The following is a 24,049-nucleotide window of genomic DNA, read 5'->3' on the forward strand; positions in this document are numbered from 1 at the left end:
GTGGGTGCAGGTTTTTGTTTTAACCCAGCAGTAACACACCTGATTATACTAATGAACTAATTGTGGTCTTTAATCAAGACCTAGATGAGTAGAATCAGCTGTCTTAGTCCTGTGCTAAAACAACAACCTGCACACACACCGGCCCTTTCTGGATAAGATTGGAGACCCCTGGTGTAATCTTTAATGCCTGTGAATTGTGCGACTGTAGCTGGTGCATGTACCAATGTCTGATGAAGATATGATTTAGGTAATTGTATAATTAAGGGCAGAAGTTGGCACAAAATCCTGAAACGGATCGGCCCTTGCTGTGCTCGCCTGGCCGGTAACACAGGTAACGCAGCCGGCATTGAAAGAGTCAATATTCTGTGCAATGGGGACGTCGATGTGTTTTTCAACAATATACTATATAATGGATTTCTTACTCATTCGGCTGCACTTAACATTATTATCTCAAACTGAAAAGGGGTAGCGTGTAGGCCCTTTTGTAGATGGTATTACATTGGTATGGCGAGTCCTTTTCTTGGTTGCTGAAAAATAAGCTGGCACGCCTTACTTGCAGGCTAAGCTTACAGTGACCACCCCTGTCATCGACTGGAAAACACGGGAACTTTTCACCCCAATTTTTCATCTTTATTCTCCTATGTATATATCAATTTACAAGTAAAGAATCTGGTGCCTGCAGCTTCATGAAATGAGATCTGGCACTGTATTCATCCTGCTGGAAAATGACCCCTTCTTCAACATACCTGACAAATGTATTTCTCATTTGTTGCAGTTGTTTGTTTGGTTATGGGATAATATTGTTTCCAAAAACTCTTGTTTCCCAACTTAACGGCACCCAAAGCAGGCACAGATGTGAAAACCCCAAAAGGAACAAATATGAAAATGCTCTTTTATTACGCAGTCTCTGGGACAGGCTGATATAGAGGCTAATATGTGTGTGTTGTCACACACAAAGCAAGCAAGCTGTATTCACTATTCCCAATGTATTTTTTTCATGTACTTCTTGATGGAATATGAATTATTAGTCTTGTTAAACATCTTGAAGCTCATAATCTCCCGGTGTCCTACTGGACCAGTGACAAGCAAATCATATTGTTTTCAAAACTTTGATGCAGCTTTACTCTTTGTGCAAAGAGTATTTGGGTCAAGCAAAACTGGTATTCCACCGTGCATAGGACTGCCTTTGTTTAAAATGGCTTTGTATTTTTGCAGACCTCTGAGAGGGAACATACAAAGGTCCGTTTGTACAAATATAAAGCAAACTATTTTCTCAGTTAATTGTAAGTGGGGGAAAAAAAACAGCAACAGAGTTGGAAATTGTATTCCATTCGGTGTGTGTAAAGCGCTGGGAAGCATTACAATAACTCACTGGAACATTGATGGAAAATGGCATAGAGAACGTGAATGAAGCCATTATCATCCATGAAATATCATGAAAACCTGTGTGGTTTGACATTAGTCCATAAAATGATGTTACGTGAACTATTATGAAAAGCCATTGTACAGCTTATTTTGGAATCCTTGCTGAAGGGTGCAGTGTTGATCAGGTTACCTCCAGGTGGCATGCTTAATGTCCTTTGAAAATGCAGGGGGGGGGGGGGGAGGGGGGAGAATGCTCTGTGTTCAGGAGCCAATTGGGCGGGTCTCACGCACTGATAGCCGCTGCAAAATTCCCTTAAAGATTATTTTCCAGAAGCCTGCGACATGAAGGGACAGACTCTGCTGGCCTGGGGGATTGTGTTCCTGCTTTGTGTGGCCCTGATGTCCACTGAAGGTAAGGAACGAGCCATTTCCCCCTACACAGATACAAGCTGCTGGAACAGAGAAAATAAATACAGTCATGTTGGGTATTTTCCCAAAGGAGTTCATCGTTGACTATAGATATTGGTATGTGTTCATTAGCTTATGAATAGCTGTTCAAATATATACAGGTCTAAATATATACAGTGACTTCAGAAAGTATTCCGACCCCTTCAATTTTTGTGCACTTAATTTTGTGATTTCATTTTAAATGGAATTTTTTTAAATTTCTGCCCATCAATCGACACTCAATAACCCATAATGACAAAAGTTAAAAAGTTTTTAAGAAATTTTTGCACATGAAAAATTATTCTAAATCAAAGAAAGGCATTAAGGGCAGTTTATCCATTCTTCCGGGCAGATTCTCTCAAGCTCTGTCAGAGTGGATGGGTAGCATCTTCAGGTCTCTCCATGGATGTTCTATGGGGTCTAGGCTTTGGCCCCATTCATGTACAAAGGCTTTGGCTGGGTCACTGAAGGACAGACAGCCACTCCAGTGTTGTCTTGGCTGTATGTTCTGCTGATTTCAGCTTGTAGTTATGGGTTATTGAGTGTAGACTGGAAAAAATGTTTTCATCCATTCAAAATTAAATCTACAACACAATAAAGTGTGGAAAAAGTGGAGGGGTCTGAAGCCACTGTATACGTTTACATGTATAATTGCATGATACAGCATTTTATTTAATGTGGTGGGTATTGCTATTTGGCTGAAATATAATGGGTATTTTAGTTTTTCTTCATGGGAGCTACATACCATTATATAACATCCATGGGTATAATGTCAATGGATTTGATATTAGCTTTATTTGTTCTGTTTAGCTTGTTTCCATGCAGAATATCCACTGTATAATATGATCATTTAGCAACTTTAGAAAACAACAAATAAAACATTTTGATAGCTCTGGAGGTGAATTATCTCATCTTAATTTTTTTTTTTTTAGCAAATCACAAGAGGATTCAGCTCAGGTGCTGTACTAGACGGGACCTGAAAATTCTCAAAGGTAATAAAGATGAATATATTTCCTCCTAACACTGCCTCAATAGGCATTTAAGGTGCTGACTGGCATGTCTTTACAATGAATGTGTAAGTTGATACAGCCTCCTCTACAAATATAAGTCTTCTACTGTATCTTTGCCATCAAAAACTATAAAGTATAAAAACTGCAATTTCCTTTGAATTATGGGTAAACATTTTTTAAATTCCCCACAATTTTGTTAATGTGGGGAGAGTGCTGTCGCAGCATACTGTACCGAGGTTGAATCCCAGCCAAGTGGAGTGTGCATGTTCCCCACACGTACGCTAGGGTTTCCTCCCATGGTGCAAAGACATGCAGGTTAGGAGAACTGTCCCTGGGGTATGAATGTGTGCGGTGGTACTGTGTGTGGGGCTCCGCAGTGGATTATTGACCTGACCAGGATGCCTTCCTGCCTTTCATAATAATTCAAATAATGAATCAAATTAGACCATCAAATTCAAATTTCAAATGAAAATGTCAGATTTCTTTACATTTACTACATTATTTCTTGCCCTTTGTTATGGAAACAAAATCTAATTTGGATGCAAAATTTTAGATTTTATATGGCCATTTATCAAATGCTTTTCTGAGTACTATAACATGCAAATAGAAATGTGTTACTAACCAATCACTGTTGCTTTCCCAACGCAGAACTCTATAAGCATAAAGTTAATAGGATCAAGCGTTTCTGCAAGAAGTGCAAGAAATCACGAAGATTTGTCCTCAATCCACTCCCTTCTGTCTGATGCTCTTCTGAGCATAGAGGCGGGAATATCGGCTGATTAACCCTACATATGCACAACACAAATTATTCAACTGCAGATGCAGGAGGTGTACTGTTAATCTTTCCCTCTCTTATAATATAAATCAAATATTAATCAACATAAGCCTGATCCAATATTCTCTGCCAGGCAGACTAATAGAGAAAGTGTATAAAAGCAGTAAACTTAGTGTTTACACACTGGCTGAAACGTTACAACCTTGTGGCTGCTACCTTTGGTAGATCTGATTAGATTGATGAAAATGGAATGATCCTCTGAATTACTGTCTATTCATCAAATTGGTTGTCATATTCATATTTGTCCATCTACAAGTCAGCTATAGACCTAGGCCATATAGAATTATATAAAAATATATTAAAACAAATCTTTCTGTATATTCATGCCTCTCTATTTTATGTAATTTTATTTTTTCTAATAAAATTCCAAAATTAAAACCATCTTGTAACCTGAAGCTGAATGCATTTTTATTTGTGATGTTTTATCTATATTCAGTCTTACTTTTTTCTTCTTACAGTTATTTAGCTGATGCTTTTATCCAAAGGGACTTTTAGTTGATTAAATACAATCTGAATTGGTTTTCACTCTTTAATTATCTATTAACATCCTGGCAAATAACTTGTAAAAGACACAAAACACACACAATGGAACAAATGGAATGTCAAATTTTCAAACATCTCATTAGTTAATAATGTTCAGACCAATGTTTAGACATTCTCATACAAAAGACATGCAACTTTAGATACACATTTTCATGTACATAGAAAAGAATCTTAAATAGAGTATGAAAAAAGAGTGTAACTGCATGGCTACTGTAGGCTACTGTAGGTCTAATGTTGAACACAGCTGCACTCCTACTTGCACACTTTTTAAATTTGAGATAAAAAACAATGCCCTTGAACTTCCTGATATTTAGACAAAACACAAAATGACTTGGATACATGTCATTATTTTCAGTGGTACAAAATGTCTGTCCGCTGGAATGGATTTGTACATAATGGCGGATGTGTTTCCCGGCTGGCTGGCCCTGCCTACCACCAGATGACAAAGGATTAGCGTATTAATCTTCTTGTCAGCCATCTGTCCACTCCACAAAAAAAATGAAACCTGAAACCAGGGCACTGGTGACAGATGTTAACATCTGTAATATAAATGTGAAGTTTAGCAGCTTAATTTTATTATCTAAATTTGCATTAATTAATATCATATATGAGCTGCAGTTTGTGATGTTTTTATTCAACATTTTTATTCCAGATTTAAATGTCCATTTTCCTGCTTTAAATGCCCCCACCATTTTATTTATTCATTAAATAGTGCTAAAAAGAATGACAGGGTTAATACTGATAAGGCCATAGCCGTGTGTTCTCCTTTCCTCCATGCTGCACTGGTTGCTGTGCCACTGGCACAAATATACCGGTAGAGGGAGACAAAGTTATATTCTAGAATTAGATTTATATTACGTCATGACCCAGTCTTACGACTGCATGTATTTGACAATTTGACAATTTCCGAATCGAGGGACGTTATGCATTTTTGCTTATTGATGCCATCTTACTCTGGTGGCATTATAAAAGGTGACCTCAAGATATTTGATTCCTCCCAATACATGAATACAATGTTTTGTGCCGAATTAGATAGTTAATTGTATAAAAATCGAATTTGTTGGAAGCAATGTATTTCCATCTAGTAAACTATATTTGCCGATATGGATTATCATAATCATTTTTAAATCGATAGGTTTTATCACTGATGTGTGATATTCACACAGTGAGGATGCACATTGGCTTTCCGTTTCGGTGTTTAGCGCTGGTGAGGGATTGTGACGCACAGACAACAGGAAGCTATCTGCAGCCAAAGTGCCCGTGCAGGCTCCCCAGTGCTGCCGTCTCTCACCTCCCAGAAGCCTCTGGGTTCGCCATTTCCTGACGCGTTCTCTCTATTTCTGAGGTTTCTTTGAAGAGGTTTTGCGGGTGACATTTATAATTCTTTGGAAAAAAGTAAAGCAGTCGGATGCAGTGGCATGTAGCTACGCTTATACTGCATATTTCCTGTACAAAATCCAATTCAGATGAACTGTTATTTGTTTCGTCTTGTTCCTGTTTTTGTTGTTACCATTTGCATGCATTGTAAATAATTACATATAAAATGGCACTGATCTAGAACTTTTAAAGACCGTCAATATGCTGTCAAAACAGTTAATTGGACAACCAGTTGAGTATTTGCAAATGGAGATTCATGAACAGCAAACAGTTTTACGCGTGTTCAATTCAGCATCACATTCATATTAATAACTGTTTACAGTTTTGGAATGGCTAAAGAAAATTGAAGCAATCATTCTGAATAAGGACCTCCATCGTGAAACATATATTTAGAAAGCACAGCTTTTCCCTGATTACAGTACTTACTGTTGTACTGATGTGCAAATAATACGTTACATGCAGGGGGTTGCATATCAACAGCTAGTACACAAGTACAATGCACCTCATCAGTCCATTGTGTACTGGGCACGAGAAGGTGAAGGAGGCTAGTGATAGCCACCAATGTCCATAGGACCTAACAGTTGAATTTACCATGCTCAAAATAAAATACAAATATATTTAAATACATAAATAAATATATACATTTCCCTAGTTTGGATAGATGTTCAAGTGTGAGTATCAAATTTAATATATGCCACAAGGGCTCATGAAACTATCTACAAAGGCTTCATCATCTTCCTGAATGCTTATGCATTTTGCATGATGATTTTCATAATGAAAATGACCATGACTTGCCATTGAATAATGACTGGTAATTTGTTGATGACATTTGAGTGCATTCACTGTTTCTATGACCAAAACTATAAATGTATTTTTGATTGTATTAATTAATGAATTAATTTATTTATTATAAATGTATTTTTTTGAGGAACGGTGTGGTGAATTCAAGCTATTTCAATACATGACTGGTCTCCCTAGATGTATTCACAGTATGTCACGTGTCATGTTGTATTTTTAAAATCTGTGAAATCTGCGCATGAGTGCTCGGCGCAGTGAGTACATCAGACAAGAATATCTTCAGTCGTTTCGCTGCACCTGGAAATACAATCATCACATATCACACCAGCAAACTCAGGTCGCATGAAAGTAATTGAACTGCGTCACAGTGTATTGTGCAAGTATTTAACAGCCAAATAATTTTGTTTCCTTCACTTTGTCTTTTTCCCCTGAGAAATAACAAAACAATATTTACCAAAATTGTGATTTTCTCCTCGCTACTTAATATGTCCACATCAGAAGTGTAAATAATTATTAACAAACATTTAAGAACAAATCTATTCAATGAAGTTGAAACATCGGGTACCGTATTTTGTATGGCTAGTTTACAAATATTTTGGCAATATCCCAGTTATATTTAACCGAGAAGAGATTTGAGATATGTTTATAGGTGATGCTAACGGTATAAACATTGTACACCCTATCCTATTGTTAGACTGGCACACTTAGTTCAAATGATACACCTGCTACCCACAGCAGCCTTTTCACTGAGAGAGCCCCCTGCTGGTTCCCAAGGTGTAATGCCTGGAAATGTCCTATGTTGACGCATTTACTGTTGTTACTTGATAGTACTCACTTTACAGGTTGAGAAAATGCATATTGGAAATCCATCTGATCTGTTTCAGTGCGTTTCAGCGGTGGGTCGTGTGATTATGTACCGCTGATTTTCCTGCCCGGAAACCCACACAAGCGTCACCTGCGTGCGCTGCACAAAACCCTGCACCACAGAAGAAGAGTCCAGAACTCAATATGAAGGGATGGCAGACGGCTGTCACAAATATTAATTCAGCATGGAAGCTAAACTGCTAACAAGATAACACATTCATATCTTGGAAACAGTACAGTGTAGACGCATAAGCAAAAACTGACTTCTAGATATCTTGGAATAGAATAGTAATATGTGTACTGGCATTGCACATTTGGCAAATGAATAGGCCAAATATTTATGTTTGCTTTCTCTCACTTCAATTCGGTATAATATTGATTATAAGACTATTATAGAAAATATATTTACTTATGTGAAATCTCGTGCAATGCAATAGAATGACTTTATTAGTGTGAAATCACAGTTGTTTAATGTCAAATAATATTAATTAGAAATGACATTATAAGCAACCTAAACTATAGTATATACAGTAATGTAATTATGATACAATAAATGCTGAAATGAATAAACTGCATGGTATAGAATAACATCTACATCAACTCTTATATGTATATGCAGTTTGTACAAAAGATTTATCATCATTTCTTTATAGATACTTACCACACTTCCATCTTCTCCAATGACATATAAATAATATAAGTGCAAATGAAATTATATTGTGCAGTTATGGTATTAGTTTTAATAGCCATGTACAATAAGAGCAATGTGTGTGAAGCTATTCGCTGGTACCTGAGTCTAGATTCCCCTCCTTGTGAGAAACTAATTGTTGTAATTGGGGTATGACAGGGGCACTGAAAGCCGGTGGAATAAAGACGCGTCATTGGATTAGCATCTGAGCATCTGTTTCAGCTTCTTCTAGTCAGCCGTAGACACCTTCAGAGGGGCACCGTGCTCTCCTTCTCTCGCAGTCCTCAATGTGACCCGGTCCATTTTCCACTCCTTTAGGATGAAGAATGATAAGAGAGTGCCTTTTTCCCTCTGTTTTGCCCTGGTGCAGGTCTGCTTGGGTGAGTTTTTCTCTTTTGTTGCTGTTTGGTTAGGTGCCATTTTAGAGGTGAGCGCTGCTAATGTCTCCCTAATCCTCTCCTCACTACACGCGTTGGATTTTAGGCTGTGCGCACTGTGCTTATGTTGCTGTGTGTAGAGGTGTCGAGTAAACAGAAAATTTTGACAGCAAATTGTTCTTTTTCCCACTTTCCTGCTTCATCGACCTCTCACTCACAGCAAGTGAGTTCCATTTTTTTTTTTTTTTTTAATTGATCACTGGATGATGATTTCAGTGATCAGCTTTTGTTTTGTCAGAAGCAGAATTTATTACAGGGGTAGGGATATTATGGTACTTCCTTTTTCTGTCAAGCATTCCATTTGTAAAGTGAGTGACATTCAGCTACATAGTAGCTGGAGCTGAGTATTTTTGTGAATATGGTATACCCGTAAGTGCAGCCACTGTAGATGCTGCCAGTCAAGGAATTTAAGCATGAGGGTTTAAGCACAGATTTTTATTAGCTCCTGGCTAATTCCTTTTCAGCACATGGGGACTACGCCCCACATTTCTTTGATAATGGACCCAGTAGCACCAGTGGAAACATGGCGTTGTTCAGTCTTTCGGAAGATACACCCGTTGGTAAGTTAGCTCAGCAAAAAATGAAACCTGTGTATAACATGACAAAACACCCCCCCAAAAAAACATGCGATAGCACATTAAAATTGAGAAAGAGACATTTTTGACATATTATTAAAATAATATCAGATCTCTGATGTAACATTGACGTTGCTCCACACTTAGCTACAATTCAATAGAATAGAATTCAAGCAAGGAGTATGTGATGACATAGGTGGCTAAATATAAGCTCTGAATTCGTTACTGCAGTCTAGAATCTAGCACATATGCACATCTGTGAGGACAATGTGAGACTGACACAATCGGGTAGATGGAGGTGACTCTCCGTGATGATACATGTGAAAATGTGATTAACACTTTAGTAAAACAGCAGAATTATTTAAGTAAAACACAAGAGCGCAGTTAAATACCGGGTGAGCATACCTTATTTGAGTGGGAGTGTATATAAAAGACACACTGTAACAGATTTGAAGAGAAGACAGACCACATGTGTATATTGTACACAAAATAATTGCTATTTTCATGGCGTTTTACCCTGTTGGAAGCCCATAATGCTGAACTGTGAACTGTGCATGTTTCTGTAAAAAAATCAGTTTTCACATATAGCTTGTCTCCATTGTAATGTGTGTGATAAATAATGTCCTCCATTATTTATCACGCAGGAACTCAGATATACATTCTGAATGGAACAGATCCAGAGGGTGATCCAGTCAGGTTTGGCTTGACATTTGAAAAGGGATTCAAGGAATACTTCAAGGTTGACCCCAAGTCTGGGAATGTTACTCTTATTGAAGAACTTGACAGAGAAGTAAGCTTAAAAAATCAAAACTAAGCAACATGCTTTAATGATTGGCCAAATTGATTGTGTTGATTTCTGTTCTCTGTGAATTCAGCTAAAGGCGGGGCTTCTCATTCTTTTGTTAGCTACAAGATGAAGTTGAGGTTCTCGTCAGTATTACGGATGGCCGTAATAAAGTAAGTCAGTGAAATTTAACTGCTGGTATTCTTGCACAGTTAACTGGAATGTCTAACTGCCCGGGTAATTGTCTCCTTATTACATGAGTTGCCTTTTTTCTTTTACACAAGGTGGTTGAAAAAGTGCGGGTGTTTGTCACAGACGCAAATGATGAACGTCCACAATTTCAAAGCCTTCCATTTACTGTTGACGTTCCAGAGGTTTGTTTTATTTATTAATTTGATGAAAATATCTGATATTGATAATACTGATAGTAATGTAATATTGATTTGGATGAAACTTGATCTGATGACTGACCTTGGTGCTTGGTACTGGATCAAACCGATCAACGAGACTATAAAAATCTATAGGATGGTGGATATATAAACTGAACACTTGTAATTACCGTCAGTTGTACTGGTACATATATACACAGAGGCATGTGTACCAAATTAATATGACCTACGTGTGTGCACGCGTGTGTGTTTGTGCATGCATGTGTGTGTGTGCCTGTCTATCTGTACGTGTGTGTGTGTGCATGCTTGTGTGTGTATGTCTGCGTGTATGTGTGTGTTTTTGTGTGTGTGCGCATGCCTGTGTGTGTTTCTGTGTGTGTGCATGCATGTGTGTGTGTGTTTCTGTGTGGGTGCGTGTATGTGTTTGTGTGTGTGTGTGTATGTCTGCGTGTATGTGTGTGTGTGTGTTTGTTTTTGTGTGTGTGTGCATGCCTGTGTGTGTTTCTGTGTGTGTGCATGCGCGTGTGTGTTTCCGTGTGTGTGTGTGTGTGTGTGTCTTTTGCAGGACACACCCTCTGGGAGCAGTATTTATAAAGTGCAGGCAGTAGACCGAGACACGGGTTCTGGAGGTAGTGTCACATACTTCCTGCAGGTAACTCAGCCCACTGGATTGTACCGACTTAAGTAGAATACTGACCGATTAAAGTAAGCTTGAAAGCCCTTTCAATGAAATTGAAGTAAGCTAAAATAATTGTACAAGTTAATTTGTGAATAATGGGAATATTTGTAGAATAAGCATATTCCAGATCAAAAGTTCTACCTGCTTTTTTTTTATCTAAAACTGCAAGTGTTGAAATTGTATTTTTAGTAGTGATTCAATGCTGTTTGAATTGTCAGTTGATGTTTACAGATATGACAGACATTGACAATTGTTTTTAAAGGAGTCTATCTCATTTTGTGTCTAGGAGCCCTCCATGACCAAGTTTTCCATCGACGGACACAGCGGTGTTGTCCGAATCAAACCTGGCGAATCTCTCGACTACGAGAGGACAAGGACACACTTCATCACGGTGGTCGCCAAGGTGACATATGACTCATCTGTTATTACTCATCATGACATCATCGTGCTGGGGTGATCAGCCTCTCTGTATCACTTGCAGGTCTTGTGATAGCTGCTGATCTTTGGCCATGATTGCTTGAGGGACAAATAGACCCGGGCACAAAGTTAGCTGTAATACCATACATCAAAGGATCAAGTTGCTTTTTTTAGTTTGAAGTGGTTACTGTATGACAGTATGAGTCTGTGCTTTGGCTGGAAGCTCACAGATTATCAGGAATCGCTGTTGTTTCCATGTTTAACATCTAAAATTGAGGAAACGAAAGTCCCATTAATGCAACTATTTGTGATATTTAATGTAATAATAATACAGTGCATTACTTACAATTCATGCCGTTCACATTTGCTTTCCCATAATCAGTAATATACTTGCAATTCAGAAAGAGTGCTGAAACTGACATTTAATTCCTGCTGAAAAGAATAGCTCACAATTTTGAAACAGCCTGTATCAGGTAACTGCTGGTAGCTGGTCGACCAGTTAGAAAGAGCTCCATACTCAACATAGTTTGACAAGCCCAAGCTATGTTTTGAAATGGCTGGTAGCTGGTATTTCAAGCTGGCTAGATTTTACACCAGAGATCATTTACACCAGCTCTCAAAAGATCCAACTTTTGCATTCATGGTCTAAGCTGGATGTTTGTATGTGTGTGAATGAAACATATGTTCCTGTACTGTGATACTGTATAACTGTAATTTATCATTCCCATACCTCAGGATGGTGGTGGAAAATACAAAGGGAAGTACCAGGTGCTGACATCAACAGCAACTATGACAATCAATGTGATTGACACCCAGGATACTCCCCCAAACTTTATTGGCACGCCATATTTTGGATTTGTTTATGAAATCTCAGAACCAGTAAGTTGTTATACAGTTTTCATGCGACAATAAACTGCTGTTAGATGCATACTGAATTTTAAAGTTTCATGCATAACATAACATTCTTGAATTATTACATGATGCGTTTCCAATATTTTCACATTTAAAGGTATGAAAAGGTATATCTTCTAAATATGAATGTGTTTGTCTCACAATTTGTGCTTTCAGGGCTCTGAAATACTTACAGCTTATGCCAAAGATGGAGATGAAAACACTCCTAGTCCTATTTATTATTCCCTGCTTGATGGTAAGTGGTAAATGATATCTCTGTGCAATATGTTTAAATGGTAAATGGTTGGCATTTATATAGCGCCTTTATCCAAAGTGCTTTACAATTGATGCTTCTCATTTGCCCATTCACACACACACTCACACCAAACGCGACTGGTTGCCATGCAAGGCACCAACCAGCTCATCAGGAGCATTTGGGGGTTAGGTGTCTTGCTCAGGGACACTTCGACACACCCAGGGTGGGATCGAACCGGCAACCCTCTGATTGCCAGATGACTGCTCTTACCGCCTGAACCAATGTCGCCCCGTTTACAACTCTTATAAAATAGTGGCACATTTTTACACTAGCAGATCATTGCTTGTAAAATACCCATAAGACAACAAGCCTGTCTTATGGGTAATATGAAGTTGTACATTTGTCCTGAAAACATGCCCATGCACTGACTGATGTTTTGCTGCCCACAGAAAGTGAAGGGGTATTTACCATAAACAGTACCAGCGGATGCATTACTCTTCTTGTCTACCCAGTCCAACTTCGGAAAGAATTGTATTTGCTGAGAGTCAAGGCAAGTTTATTTTCATGTTGGAGCCATTCAGTATATCAGTACAGTAGCCTGATATACCTTGGCGAGTAAGTAAGGATGAATTAAAATATATTTAAAACATCAATTCCAGAATCTAGCAGTTTTAATCACCAACACCCTCATTTAAATGTCCAGCACTCTGAATACCAGTTAACAGTTAAAACACCTCTCATAACCAACATGTAAAATATATTGATTTGATTTAATTTAGTAATTATTATCAAAAATCTCAATTATCAATTAAATCGCCAAATTCTTTGATAGGCAGAGCAACCTATTGGATCAACCTTTAGCAAAATGCAAAACTTGTAACCAGGTGAAGATCAAGAGATTTATTTAGTTACAAAAGAGTCACCATGATCTCTCTGATAAATCAACAGGCATCAGAATGGAACGTGGACAACGAGACGTCTGATTATGCCATCACCACGGCGACCATCCGAGTGGTGGACCTAAACAACCACCCGCCCACCTTCTACGGCGACAACGGCCCCCAGAGCAGGTTTGAGCTGACCATGTATGAGCACCCTCCAGAGGGAGAGATCCTACGGGGGCTCAAGATCACCGTCAACGACTCTGACCAGGTGGGCCTGCTAATTACATACTGTTTACTGACCAGACAGGCCTGGTTATTACATACTGTACTGGTCAGACAGGCCTGGTTATTACATACTGTACTGGTCAGACAGGCCTGGTTATTACATACTGTTTACTGATCAGATAGGCCTGCTTATTACCTACTGTACTGGTCAGACAGGCCTGGTTATTACATACTGTTTACTGATCAGATAGGCCTGGTTATTACCTACTGTACTGGTCAGATAGACCTGGTTATTACCTACTGTACTGGTCAGACAGGTCTGGTTATTACATACTGTTTACTGATCAGATAGGCCTGTTTATTACCTACTGTACTGGTCAGATAGGCCTGGTTATTACATACTGTTTACTGACCAGGTGGGCCTGGTTATTACATACTGTTTACTGATCAGATAGGCCTGCTTATTACATACTGTTTATTGACCAGGTGGGCCTGGTTATTACATACTGTACTGACCAGGGTTATTACATACTGTACTCACCAGGTGGGCCTGCTTATTACACACTGTTTACTGATCGGATAGGCCTGATTATTACATACTGTTTACTGATCGGATAGGCCTGGTTATTATATACTGTTTACTGATCGGCTAGGCCTGGTTATTACATACTGTTTACTGATCGGATAGGCCTGGTTATTACATACGGTTTACTGATCGGATAGGCCTGGTTATTACATACAGTTTACTGATTGGATAGGCCTGGTTATTACATACTGTTTACTGATCAGATAGGTCAGGTTATTACATACTGTTTACTGATTGGATAGGCCTGGTTATTACATACTGTTTACTGATTGGATGGGCCTGGTTATTACATACTGTTTACTGATCATGTAGGCCTGGTTATTACATACTGTTTACTGATTGGATAGGCCTGGTTATTACATACTCTTTACTGATTGGATAGACAGGCACACAGACACAGACAGCATGGAAGGATGGACTGATAGATAGATAGATAGATAATGCTTATATATATCATAATCCCCTCCCCACTGCTACCAAATAAATGTTACAGCAGGTAGCATTGTGGAAATAAACTTGTTCTTTTTTTTTTTTTTTCACATCTGCAGTTTGTCTGACATAACACTAGATTATTGGCTCAACATAGCTCAGATATGTAATTCCCTTGGAAAAACTTATTAAAACACTTCAAACATGTGTTCATACCACGATGTGCTTTTTGAACCCAATACTAATGACATTAAGTTTAGCTTTTACAGTTTATTCCCTGTTGAAATCACAACTGATTTAATGTAACTTTTTTCCCACCTCTTATGCCATTAATATATGCAAACAATCTATTGTTAGAGATTTACATCAAGCACAGACCTACTGTAAGTCATATTGAAATAAGGCACATTTAATAAATTTGATATGACCGTCACACATATTGTACCTTTATAAGCGCTTGCTTCCTGTAATGCATTTCTATTCTATAGTGTAGTGTATTCAACAAATTACAGTTGCCATCAGAAATGCTGTAAATGCCAAGACACCAGATATAATGTTGTTCTTTAACATACTGTACAGCCTGAGATATTTTCCCTTGTGAAAAAGTGTGATTAAAAAAAATATGATGTCAGTGGAATATTACTATTTTCCCTATTGTGGCAAATTTATATTGTTGCTTATGTATAGTCTAACCACATTGTGACTTGGTGTCATTGTACACTTAAGCCTGTAATACTTATTTTTCCTTATTTCACAAAATGATGTGTTCAGTAAAAAAGGGGGAGGCACTTTATCGTGTAAAGTCTGTTTGTAATGGGATTATGTATATGTCGTATTATAATGAAAGTAGACACTCTTTCACTCTTTTCCAGGGGGCCAATGCTAAGTTTAACCTGCGGCTGGTCGGGCCCAGCCGAGTTCTCCGAGTCGTTCCCCAGACGGTTCTGAATGAAGCGCAGGTCACCATAATCGTGGAAAACTCTGCAGCCATCGACTATGATAAGCAGACGTTCTTGACCTTCAAGGTGAGAAAGTAAACTTTCATTTTCAACATTTTTCAAAGTGACCTTTTGGATATTCTTCTCATGGCTGATCAGACTGTAAAGAGAAAACATGGGAAACATGTCCTGGTACACAATTACATATTCTTCTGTTCACTGTCCGCTGTAGTAGACTTCCCTCCAAAAGGTCCAACAGCTCAACAGGTAACTTTAAGAGGCAACTTATAGTACTGTATGCCTCAGTGTCAATAAGGCCAAAGCAGACTACGGTGGGTTCCCTCAGCTTCATGTAGGCAGCCTGTAGCCTAGTGGTTAACTTGCCCAGTCAGATCAGTGCAACTGTTGGGCCCTTGGCCCCAAACCTCCCATTGCTCCAGGGGGGATTGGCCCCTGCTTAGGATAAAAGTGTCAGCTAAACTGTACTGTGACTGTAATGTGGGTTGTTCCTTGTCTTACACACTCTAACATCTGAAACATTCAACCAGCTCCTCGCCGTTGAGATTGATACGCCTGAGAGGTTCAGCTCGACGGCCGACATCGTCATTCACCTCCTGGACACCAATGACAACACTCCCAAGTTCTCCTCTGACTACTACATCGCCAGGATAGCGGAGAATTCACCCGGGGGGTCAACTGTTGTGTCCGTGACGGTGAGTGGCCTTGTTCTGCTCCTTCCCTCCCTCCCTTCCAACCTTACTTACCAAACTAATCAAAATCCACAGCTATAATACATGCTGAAAATATGTTTTAGGCTATATGAGAGAAAGAATCATTCTGATGACACACAAGAAGAAAATGTTTGAGTTCTGCGCGCATATAGCTATTTTGGGGAAATTGAACACCCCCCTTACTGTGCTCATCAGGAGGAGAGATAGTCCAATTAGTCTAAAGTCTGAATTGCAGTAAGCCTCCAGATGGCTGTCCCTGCCATTATAATGTGTAATGAATTTGCCTGATATGTGATAAGAGCTTTTACTACTGAGCGACAGTAATTTTATTAAAACTCAGATTATTACCCATCTCATTACATAATGCATAGCCTACACAGCATATGGGAATATTCTTCTTCAGCAGTCTATTTAAAGGGATAATTCAGAAATATGTGGACCTTTCTCCTTTTTATTTCTTTTAAACAATATTAATTCCAAAAGTTTATAGAATTGAGTTTACACAGTATATTCAAACTAAAAGCACTTGAACATTAAAGCAGGACGTTAAGCAGTGCGTAAATAATGGGGTCCACCATTACTTAATGTTCCTGTCTTCCATTTTAACACCAGTGGAGAAAAGCAGACCTTCCCAGATCTAAATCCCTACACATTGTGTAGCTTTAGATCATCGGGGGTTATCCCCCAGGCAATTCCAATCAGCTAAATGAATGGCTAAGGAATGACCTTGGTTCAAGTGTGGATTACCATCATGCTTTACATCAGTCAGGGAAAATCTTCACTTCCAGTACCTTTTACCAATATACAGTACAGTACACGCGGTTTCACATCATAAGAGATTTGACCATGAACCTTCATGTGACTTCCAATGAAGACAGTTTAGATGGTTAACATTGTTCAACCTCCTCTCCTTTTTCTCAGGCTTCTGATCCAGATTCAGGTCTGTGGGGTGAGGTCAAATATTCCATCTATGGATCAGGGGCCGATTTGTGAGTACAATAGCTGTGCTTTTCTACTAATACCAGTGATTGCTGATTATGTCGGTAATAGTCTGGAGCATTGTGGCGCTTGCAGCTGCTGTAGAGCCAATAGACCACTATAAATCCCGCGGAAGTTATCACCTATGCAATATCATTAATTCTGACATTATAATTCATTTCAAGTGACAAATTAACAGCCCAATGACAGCAATAATTACTATTTTATGCAACAGTCTTAGTTATGAGCCATGTCTGTGCATTGTTGGTTAGAACTCATGGGGGAATTTCACCTCCTACTGCCTGTCTTGGGTCAATCTCAAAAACAAACCAGAGACTTAGCCAGTACTCTCAATATGTAATCACTGACTGAGCACATCTACTGTAAGACTGTAGCTGTGTTGGAAACTGCATACTAGCATACTATTTCTACTAAATTTCAGTATGTAGTATGCTAAGTATGCAGTTTTAGACATGGCCTGTGTCAGTGGATAATACTGAGGGCACTGGGGAAGTCACAGGGATTTTAAAACAGGTTTGAAAAGGTTTAATTTCATTTTTAAGGTCAATACTGCCTTTATGACTGATTTGTTCAAGTAGTCATTTTAAGGATCCCTGTCAAGATTTGTGAATGTGTTTTATTGCTGTCGGGTTCTTAGCACAAAAGTGAGATTGTGGAGTGAAATATTTCCACCATCCTGCACCTTGCAAATCAGCGATAACATTCTTAACACATCTCTCACTCCTAACCCCTAAAAAAGCAGAAACAAATTCATAGTGATAAGTCTTAGAAACTTTCTGGAAAATATCACAATCCCATTATGTTCTGTGTGGAAAGGGGGAATATTCTCACTGACAGTGTGTATGATTTGTATCTATAATATTGAATTATACCCAATGTGACTTAGGTGGCAACTTGTTTGTATGTGCATGTGTGTGTGTGTGTGTGTGTGTGTGTGTGTGTGTGTGTGTGTGTGTTTGCATGCATGCATGTGTGTCTAGGGGGGCTGAGACATGATGTAACAGGATTGAACTTGCGGAAAAGTACTTGTTTATTGTGCATAATTTTCATTGTCTTTGTTTATTATCTTAATATTTATTATTATATTGGCTGAGATGCTTTATGTTATTTTCCTTTGGTTGGCCCAAAGATTGATTAAGTGAGGAATGAAACAGGCCTCACACAAACATACCCACGTCTATGCCAGAATATGCTGACCTGGGTTACCCTACTGGTGTTTTTTCCATGTCTTCTCCTGACAACATTTTAAATGTAATCAGTTGGGCAAACGCATGCCCTAAACATACAAATGTTTTATAGAGAGCACTTATAAATAATGGCATTTAGCAAATAAATTGGCATTCAAAATACAGATACAGAATACAGTATTTGGTGCACATTATAATTTAATGGATGGGTGTGATATTTTTGTTGTTATGTCTGTGGCCATTGATTAAAGACCTAAGATGGCTCCTTGTGGTCTTCAAGGAGGAGAATATCTGCTGTTGCCCTGGTAGCTCAGCTTTCCTGCTGCACAAACAGCTTATTTAGAGCTGGCAGCCAGGTTCTGACTAATCTCGTAATTGGATTGGAGGGGAATAAATAGACTGTCAGAGTTGCTTCGTATAACAGGGCCAATTAACTTGCAATGTGACAGCTGGAAGTAAGAGCTTTCAAGTTGTTGAAATGAGGAAAGATATATGGATATGCAAATGCGCACAAGGATCTCACCTCGGAGCGGATATCCAATTATAACGTGTGAAAACTCACAGACACCAGAAAACTTGTTATATCTCACAAGGCACAAGTGTAAAGAACAGCTGAATAAGATACAAGCCCAGATGTCGGTATGAGTTGGAATAAGTCTTTGCTTCATCTCGGACCTAACCATGTATATAATTGCATTTATATTCTAAAACGTCCTTCAAATTAAACCGTTCACACCCAAATGGACTCTTCCTGACTTATTTATAGATTATGAGGTGTTAGCAAATATTCAAATGTGGAATAAAGAAATGCTGGAGTTGTGATGCCTGATTTCATATACTTCACACAACTTAATTATTGAACTGTTTTCTATTCATTAAAGGTTCCTTATTCATCCAACGTCAGGAATAATCTACACTCAGCCTTGGGCCGCCTTGGATGCTGAGGTGAAGTCGAAGTACAATTTCTATGTGAAAGCTGAGGATACCGAGGGCAAGTACAGCCTGGCAGAGGTCTTTGTGACCGTCCTGGACCTCAATGACCACTCCCCTGAGTTCAACACAAACTTCCTGGAGAAGACCATGATTATCGGAGCACCAGTAAAAATAGAGGTTAGTGCACTTTGGGATCAAGCAGGATATCTCAAAACTGTTCCTGAGGGGATGCAGTCAAGGGGAAATTCCAGCACTTTTTAAACCGCCACCACCCTCGCCATCTGAATTGGAGGTTAACCCATTTACGCAACGATAACAAGTAGTTGAAGACAGCATTTGCTTAGGTATAGTCCCGGCAGAAACATGTTTTCTTGAAAATGGCTGAATGGATCACAAAATACACTTCAACGTTAGTCAGAAAACAGTTTCATAACCAGGTGGGATATTTGGTTCCATAAATATGTCTATCAAATAATTTACAAAACAAACTTTTTTCTACAAAAGCGGAAATATATCGTTTGGACGTGGAATAAAAGTGAGCTAAGAAAACAAATGTTTATTCATGCAACTTCTGAATTGTATATTTTTGTTCTTATATTGGAACATGATATTTTGACATAGGGAAATGGTATCAAGGGTTGTTAGAATGTGCCTTTTATTGTTTGAGTCTGTGATGAGGTCAGGGTTGTAAACCGTAAGCATGACATGGGGGAGCATGCTGTTTTATTGCCCTGCATTTGAAATAAGTGGCTGATAAGAATCTGAATTGTTGTTCTTGCTAGCAAAGAGTCTTTTTAACAATCTAGCATTGCTGTTTTGCGGTTTTATTGTGTCAGTTATTTGTGACTTTGATGACTCAACCACAAGTTGAATGTGATTCAATCAAGATAGTGCTCACCTGAAACATATTGAAATAAATAGCCCAGAAAAGGAGATGCAGCTGCACTTCAGGATCAGGGCTGAGAATTAAGGGAACAGAGTTATGTTTATAGCTACAGTTGGTGTATGGGAAAACACCTCCATACCCAGGCTGATCTTCAATGTAAGGAAAATAATTTGTGTGTGTGTGGGGGTGTGTGTGTGTGTCCATGCGCACATGCATGTGTGTTTTCAGGCGGTAGATGATGACGCAGAACAGCCGAATAATGTCATCGAGTACTCCATCATGAAGGCAGACCCAGATAACATCTTTGACATTGATGCGGAGACCGGTGAGATCAAGGTGAAGCCTTACATCAAGTCCTTGGAGATCGTGCAGAACATTACCAAGAAGGCCGACTGCAAGTGGTCGCTGGTGGTCCAGGCCCGGGACCGAGGCTCCCCGTCCTTCAGCACCACCGCTGTGGTCAAGATTGACCTCACGGAAGAGGTGAGACACAGCATGGCTTCCGGGCCTGGTTGCATAAAAACGTTATGCCCGGGACTAAACAATAATGTTGGTCATTCAGTCACGCAGGTTGCGCATATTTGGGTGTTAGCAAAAGTCTGACGTTGCTCAGGGGGTAGCCTTCAGCTGGGTGTAACATTGACTTATGTAACAATAATTAGGGTTACCACCTTCAATGCACAAAAATAATGCACCCCCAGAGAATTTGGACAGATATCTTTAAAGGTTACTGTATAAGGGTAGATAACAACATTAAATGGTTGAGGTAGAATCATAGGCAACTGACAGCATTGGTTTGATTTTACTCATGATTGTGTTAATCTTACTATTGAGAAAGTCTTTGTGTGCATATGGAATTTTGTGCAGGACAATATGGAGAAGATTGCATCTCATATTGATTTAATAGTAATGCAACATTTCGTTCTTCGATACAGCACAACTCCGGATTGTAAGGGACAGATGGCAAGCATAGTAATTACAATCCAAGGTTTTTTAATTTGTTTTATTTCGTTTTGACTCTGCATTTGGACAGTAATGTATTGTTGTTTTGCTCAAACAATCAGTGACGGAACAAACTTCTCCATCGGAAAACAAAGTTTTCTTCTTGGCTTTGCCTCAGCCATTTGAAGCTAATTCCGTTGTATGCAAATCAGGATTTATGCGACTAACTTCGCATGTGAACATCTGTCATTACTTGTCAACCTCTAGCTGGTGCGATCAACATCAATATCGAGCTTACGTCAAATTTACTTCCAAAGTAAGTAGGGACTAACAGTTTACAACGTAAGGAGAATGTTGGACATAAGGGATGGTCATATGACCAATGTTTATTTAGACTCCAAAATATCCATATATTCCTGGTCTTGCTTGTGATAGTTTTGGCAATCTATTCTCAAATAATGCAGTGCTGAATATTCAATAACCATAAATACAGTATATTTTATTAGGCAGGATGTTGTATAAGTTGTCTTTGTGTGTGTTTTGTATTGTGCTTTCAGATCAAATCCAGAATTATGTCATACTTCTTGAGCCTCAGGAAGCGGCCCTGGACTGTTTTCTGGATTTGTTTGAGCGTTGTCGTCTTCGCCATTTCACTAACGGCCCTTATTTCCTCAATCTCTTACTGGAAAGCCGTGAAAAAGTCTCGGGTCCACCCACAGGGCAAGATCAGAAAGATTATTCGGAGACGTGACCTATAAATGCCTGTATTACAGACCCAATACATTCCTTACTCTGTTCCTCAATGTTCCTCAAACACTCCAAGAACACTTTTGTCTGTAAAAGAGTACAGGAGCACAATTTTTAGAAACACAAAAGAATTATAGGAATTTCGTCATGGTTGTTATTCAAATCAAGTTTTATGATTATTGGCACACAAATGATCAATTTAGATGTATTCATGTTAGGCTTCATGTAGAGATATTTGTCTCAAACTTGAATTATAGTGTATTGATACATTACTAGTGTGATTTTTGTTCTTACTACTTTACACCATACACTGTCAACAGTGACAACACATGTACCAACAATGCAACTAAAAGCTCACATTGGTGCTGCATGACCCTGTCTGCAGTGTGCTACATTCAACCCTTCTGATCTTCTCTGGAGGTGCAGTTGAACTTCTGTAACAATACCAAGGAAGAACAAGTGTCAGCTGCTTTTAGAACTGCAGCGTGTACCTGTATCGCAGCATGCACATGCAAAAAAAAAAAAAACTGTCCAGAAGCACTGCACTGTAAGACGATTCCTGCAACTTAAGTACATGTGTTTTGCTGTATTTAACCTAGAACCCCTTTTGTGATGTGTGTGTGTGTGTGTGTATGTGTGTTTATATGTGTGTGTTTGTGTTTGTGTGTGTGTGTGTGTGTGTGTGTGTGTCTGCGTATGAGAGAGAGAAAGAATGAGAGAGAACTTTGTGATTTAGCGACACAGATGTTGTCCGGAGTCCTCTTGCAGCGCTGTGCCCTCATTGTGAATGCATGCTTTGGACATGATGATGAAGATCTATGGAGAGTCCTATGGACTTGATTAAAAGCCTTCTCTTTGTGCTCTTTTACAGACTCAACTCAAGGGGCCTATGGCAACCTTTTTATTGCAAAGTAGAGACAATCCCATGAAAGCCCTAGGTATGATCGCTGGTGTCATTAGTGTAATGGTAGTAGTGACAGTCCTGATTTCGACGGCCATGTTCATGCGCAACATAAAGTCCAACAGGATAATGCCTGCACGGCGAGTCATCCGGAGAAGGCCCCGAGATCAACGCCCCTGGAATTTCGGGTTGCCATTGGTTCGCCTCGGCAATCGCTCCGACAAGTTTTGCATCGAAGACCCTGATAACGTTGGCAACAACACCAACCTGAACAACAACACCAGTGCCCCTCCGCCACTGCCCCCCTCAGCCCCCACCCTGCCCCCGCCCCCTCAATACTACCACAAGCACAAGGAGACAAAACAAGCAGTGCCTACTGTCTCTGGTTCCATGGAGTCGATCTCCTCAGGAACGTCAAGGAGGAACAGGGATGACATGGTCAGCTCAGCGCTGGTCTCGGAGCTCAAAATGATCCTGGAACAAAAAATGATGGAGAGCAAAAGAGGCTATTATTAATTCCATTTCTGTGTCAATGTGAAACAGTCAATTGCTCATTTGCAGGTTCCCGTACGTTTTAATGTTCCACAATGAAGGAGAACTGTGAATCCTGCAGTTAGTCATGCAGGTATCTGAAACAGGTGCCTGCTCAACTCAATGTCCTGGACCAGAATCTAATCTATCTGGACTTTTATTGTGCTTATTATTCAGATTCTGTTCAGGACATTTTATATGTGTCCATCTAAAGCCTACTGATTTGCAAACGCATCAAATATAATGAACCCAAAGTATAATATGTTTATATTGCGCCAGAGTGAATTGGAAATTGATATGGTTTTTTTCATGTATAATTTTGTGTTGGCTTGGGGATTTCTCAAGTTTATATTGAGATGTTTTGATCACTCAGCTTTTTGTGCTATCACTTGAAATAGGCACTTAGATCATTCATATCCTCTACCAGGAGGCTTAATTAATGTTTCCAGCAGTTAAAATAAACTTTATTCCTAATTAAAAAATATTAGTCTGTTTATAAGTACTATTGCCATTTTAAGATTTAAGTAGCTTTAAAAATAAATACATTCTCATGTATTACTTTGTATGAAAATGTATTTTATATTTTGATGTTCGAGATGTCTATTAAACTGTCATTATTATGAAAATGTATTATTGTAATTATAACACTGTGGGGTTGGCATGGTGATTCGGGGTTAAACATGGCATAAATTAAACCACAAGCGGTAGCGTATATGTTAGTTAGTTAATATAAGTTAGAAGGGGTAAAATCAACATGACATAATACTGACAAAAG

The 24,049-nt window shown here is 39.0% G+C and overlaps 1 protein-coding gene across 1 annotated transcript; it reads left to right on the plus strand.

Annotated features, from left to right (window-relative positions):
- Positions 1-1,707: 1,707 nt before the first annotated feature.
- LOC133115149 (cadherin-related family member 1-like) lies at positions 1,708-23,259 on the plus strand. The gene is made up of 18 exons (XM_061224907.1): positions 1,708-1,777; positions 8,209-8,307; positions 8,829-8,924; positions 9,584-9,729; positions 9,846-9,896; positions 10,008-10,097; positions 10,678-10,764; positions 11,078-11,194; positions 11,944-12,087; positions 12,277-12,359; positions 12,809-12,905; positions 13,304-13,507; positions 15,352-15,504; positions 15,966-16,130; positions 17,070-17,137; positions 19,216-19,444; positions 20,382-20,636; positions 22,714-23,259. The coding sequence occupies exons 1-18, from the start codon at positions 1,708-1,710 to the stop codon at positions 23,257-23,259; spliced, it is 2,700 nt and encodes an 899-aa protein (XP_061080891.1).
- The last annotated feature ends 790 nt before the right edge of the window (positions 23,260-24,049 follow it).

Source organism: Conger conger, chromosome 2 (genome assembly GCF_963514075.1).
Source record: "Conger conger chromosome 2, fConCon1.1, whole genome shotgun sequence".
Taxonomy (NCBI): Eukaryota; Metazoa; Chordata; class Actinopteri; order Anguilliformes; family Congridae; genus Conger; species Conger conger.

Excerpts from the sequence above, each read along its gene's own strand:
- LOC133115149 (XM_061224907.1), top strand. The coding sequence starts at position 1,708 with ATGAAGGGACAGACTCTGCTGGCCTGGGGGATTGTGTTCCTGCTTTGT. Across the intron at positions 8,308-8,828 it reads CCTGGTGCAGGTCTGCTTGG|CACATGGGGACTACGCCCCA; the intron begins GTGAGTTTTTCT and ends ATTCCTTTTCAG. Across the intron at positions 12,906-13,303 it reads TGTATTTGCTGAGAGTCAAG|GCATCAGAATGGAACGTGGA; the intron begins GCAAGTTTATTT and ends ATAAATCAACAG.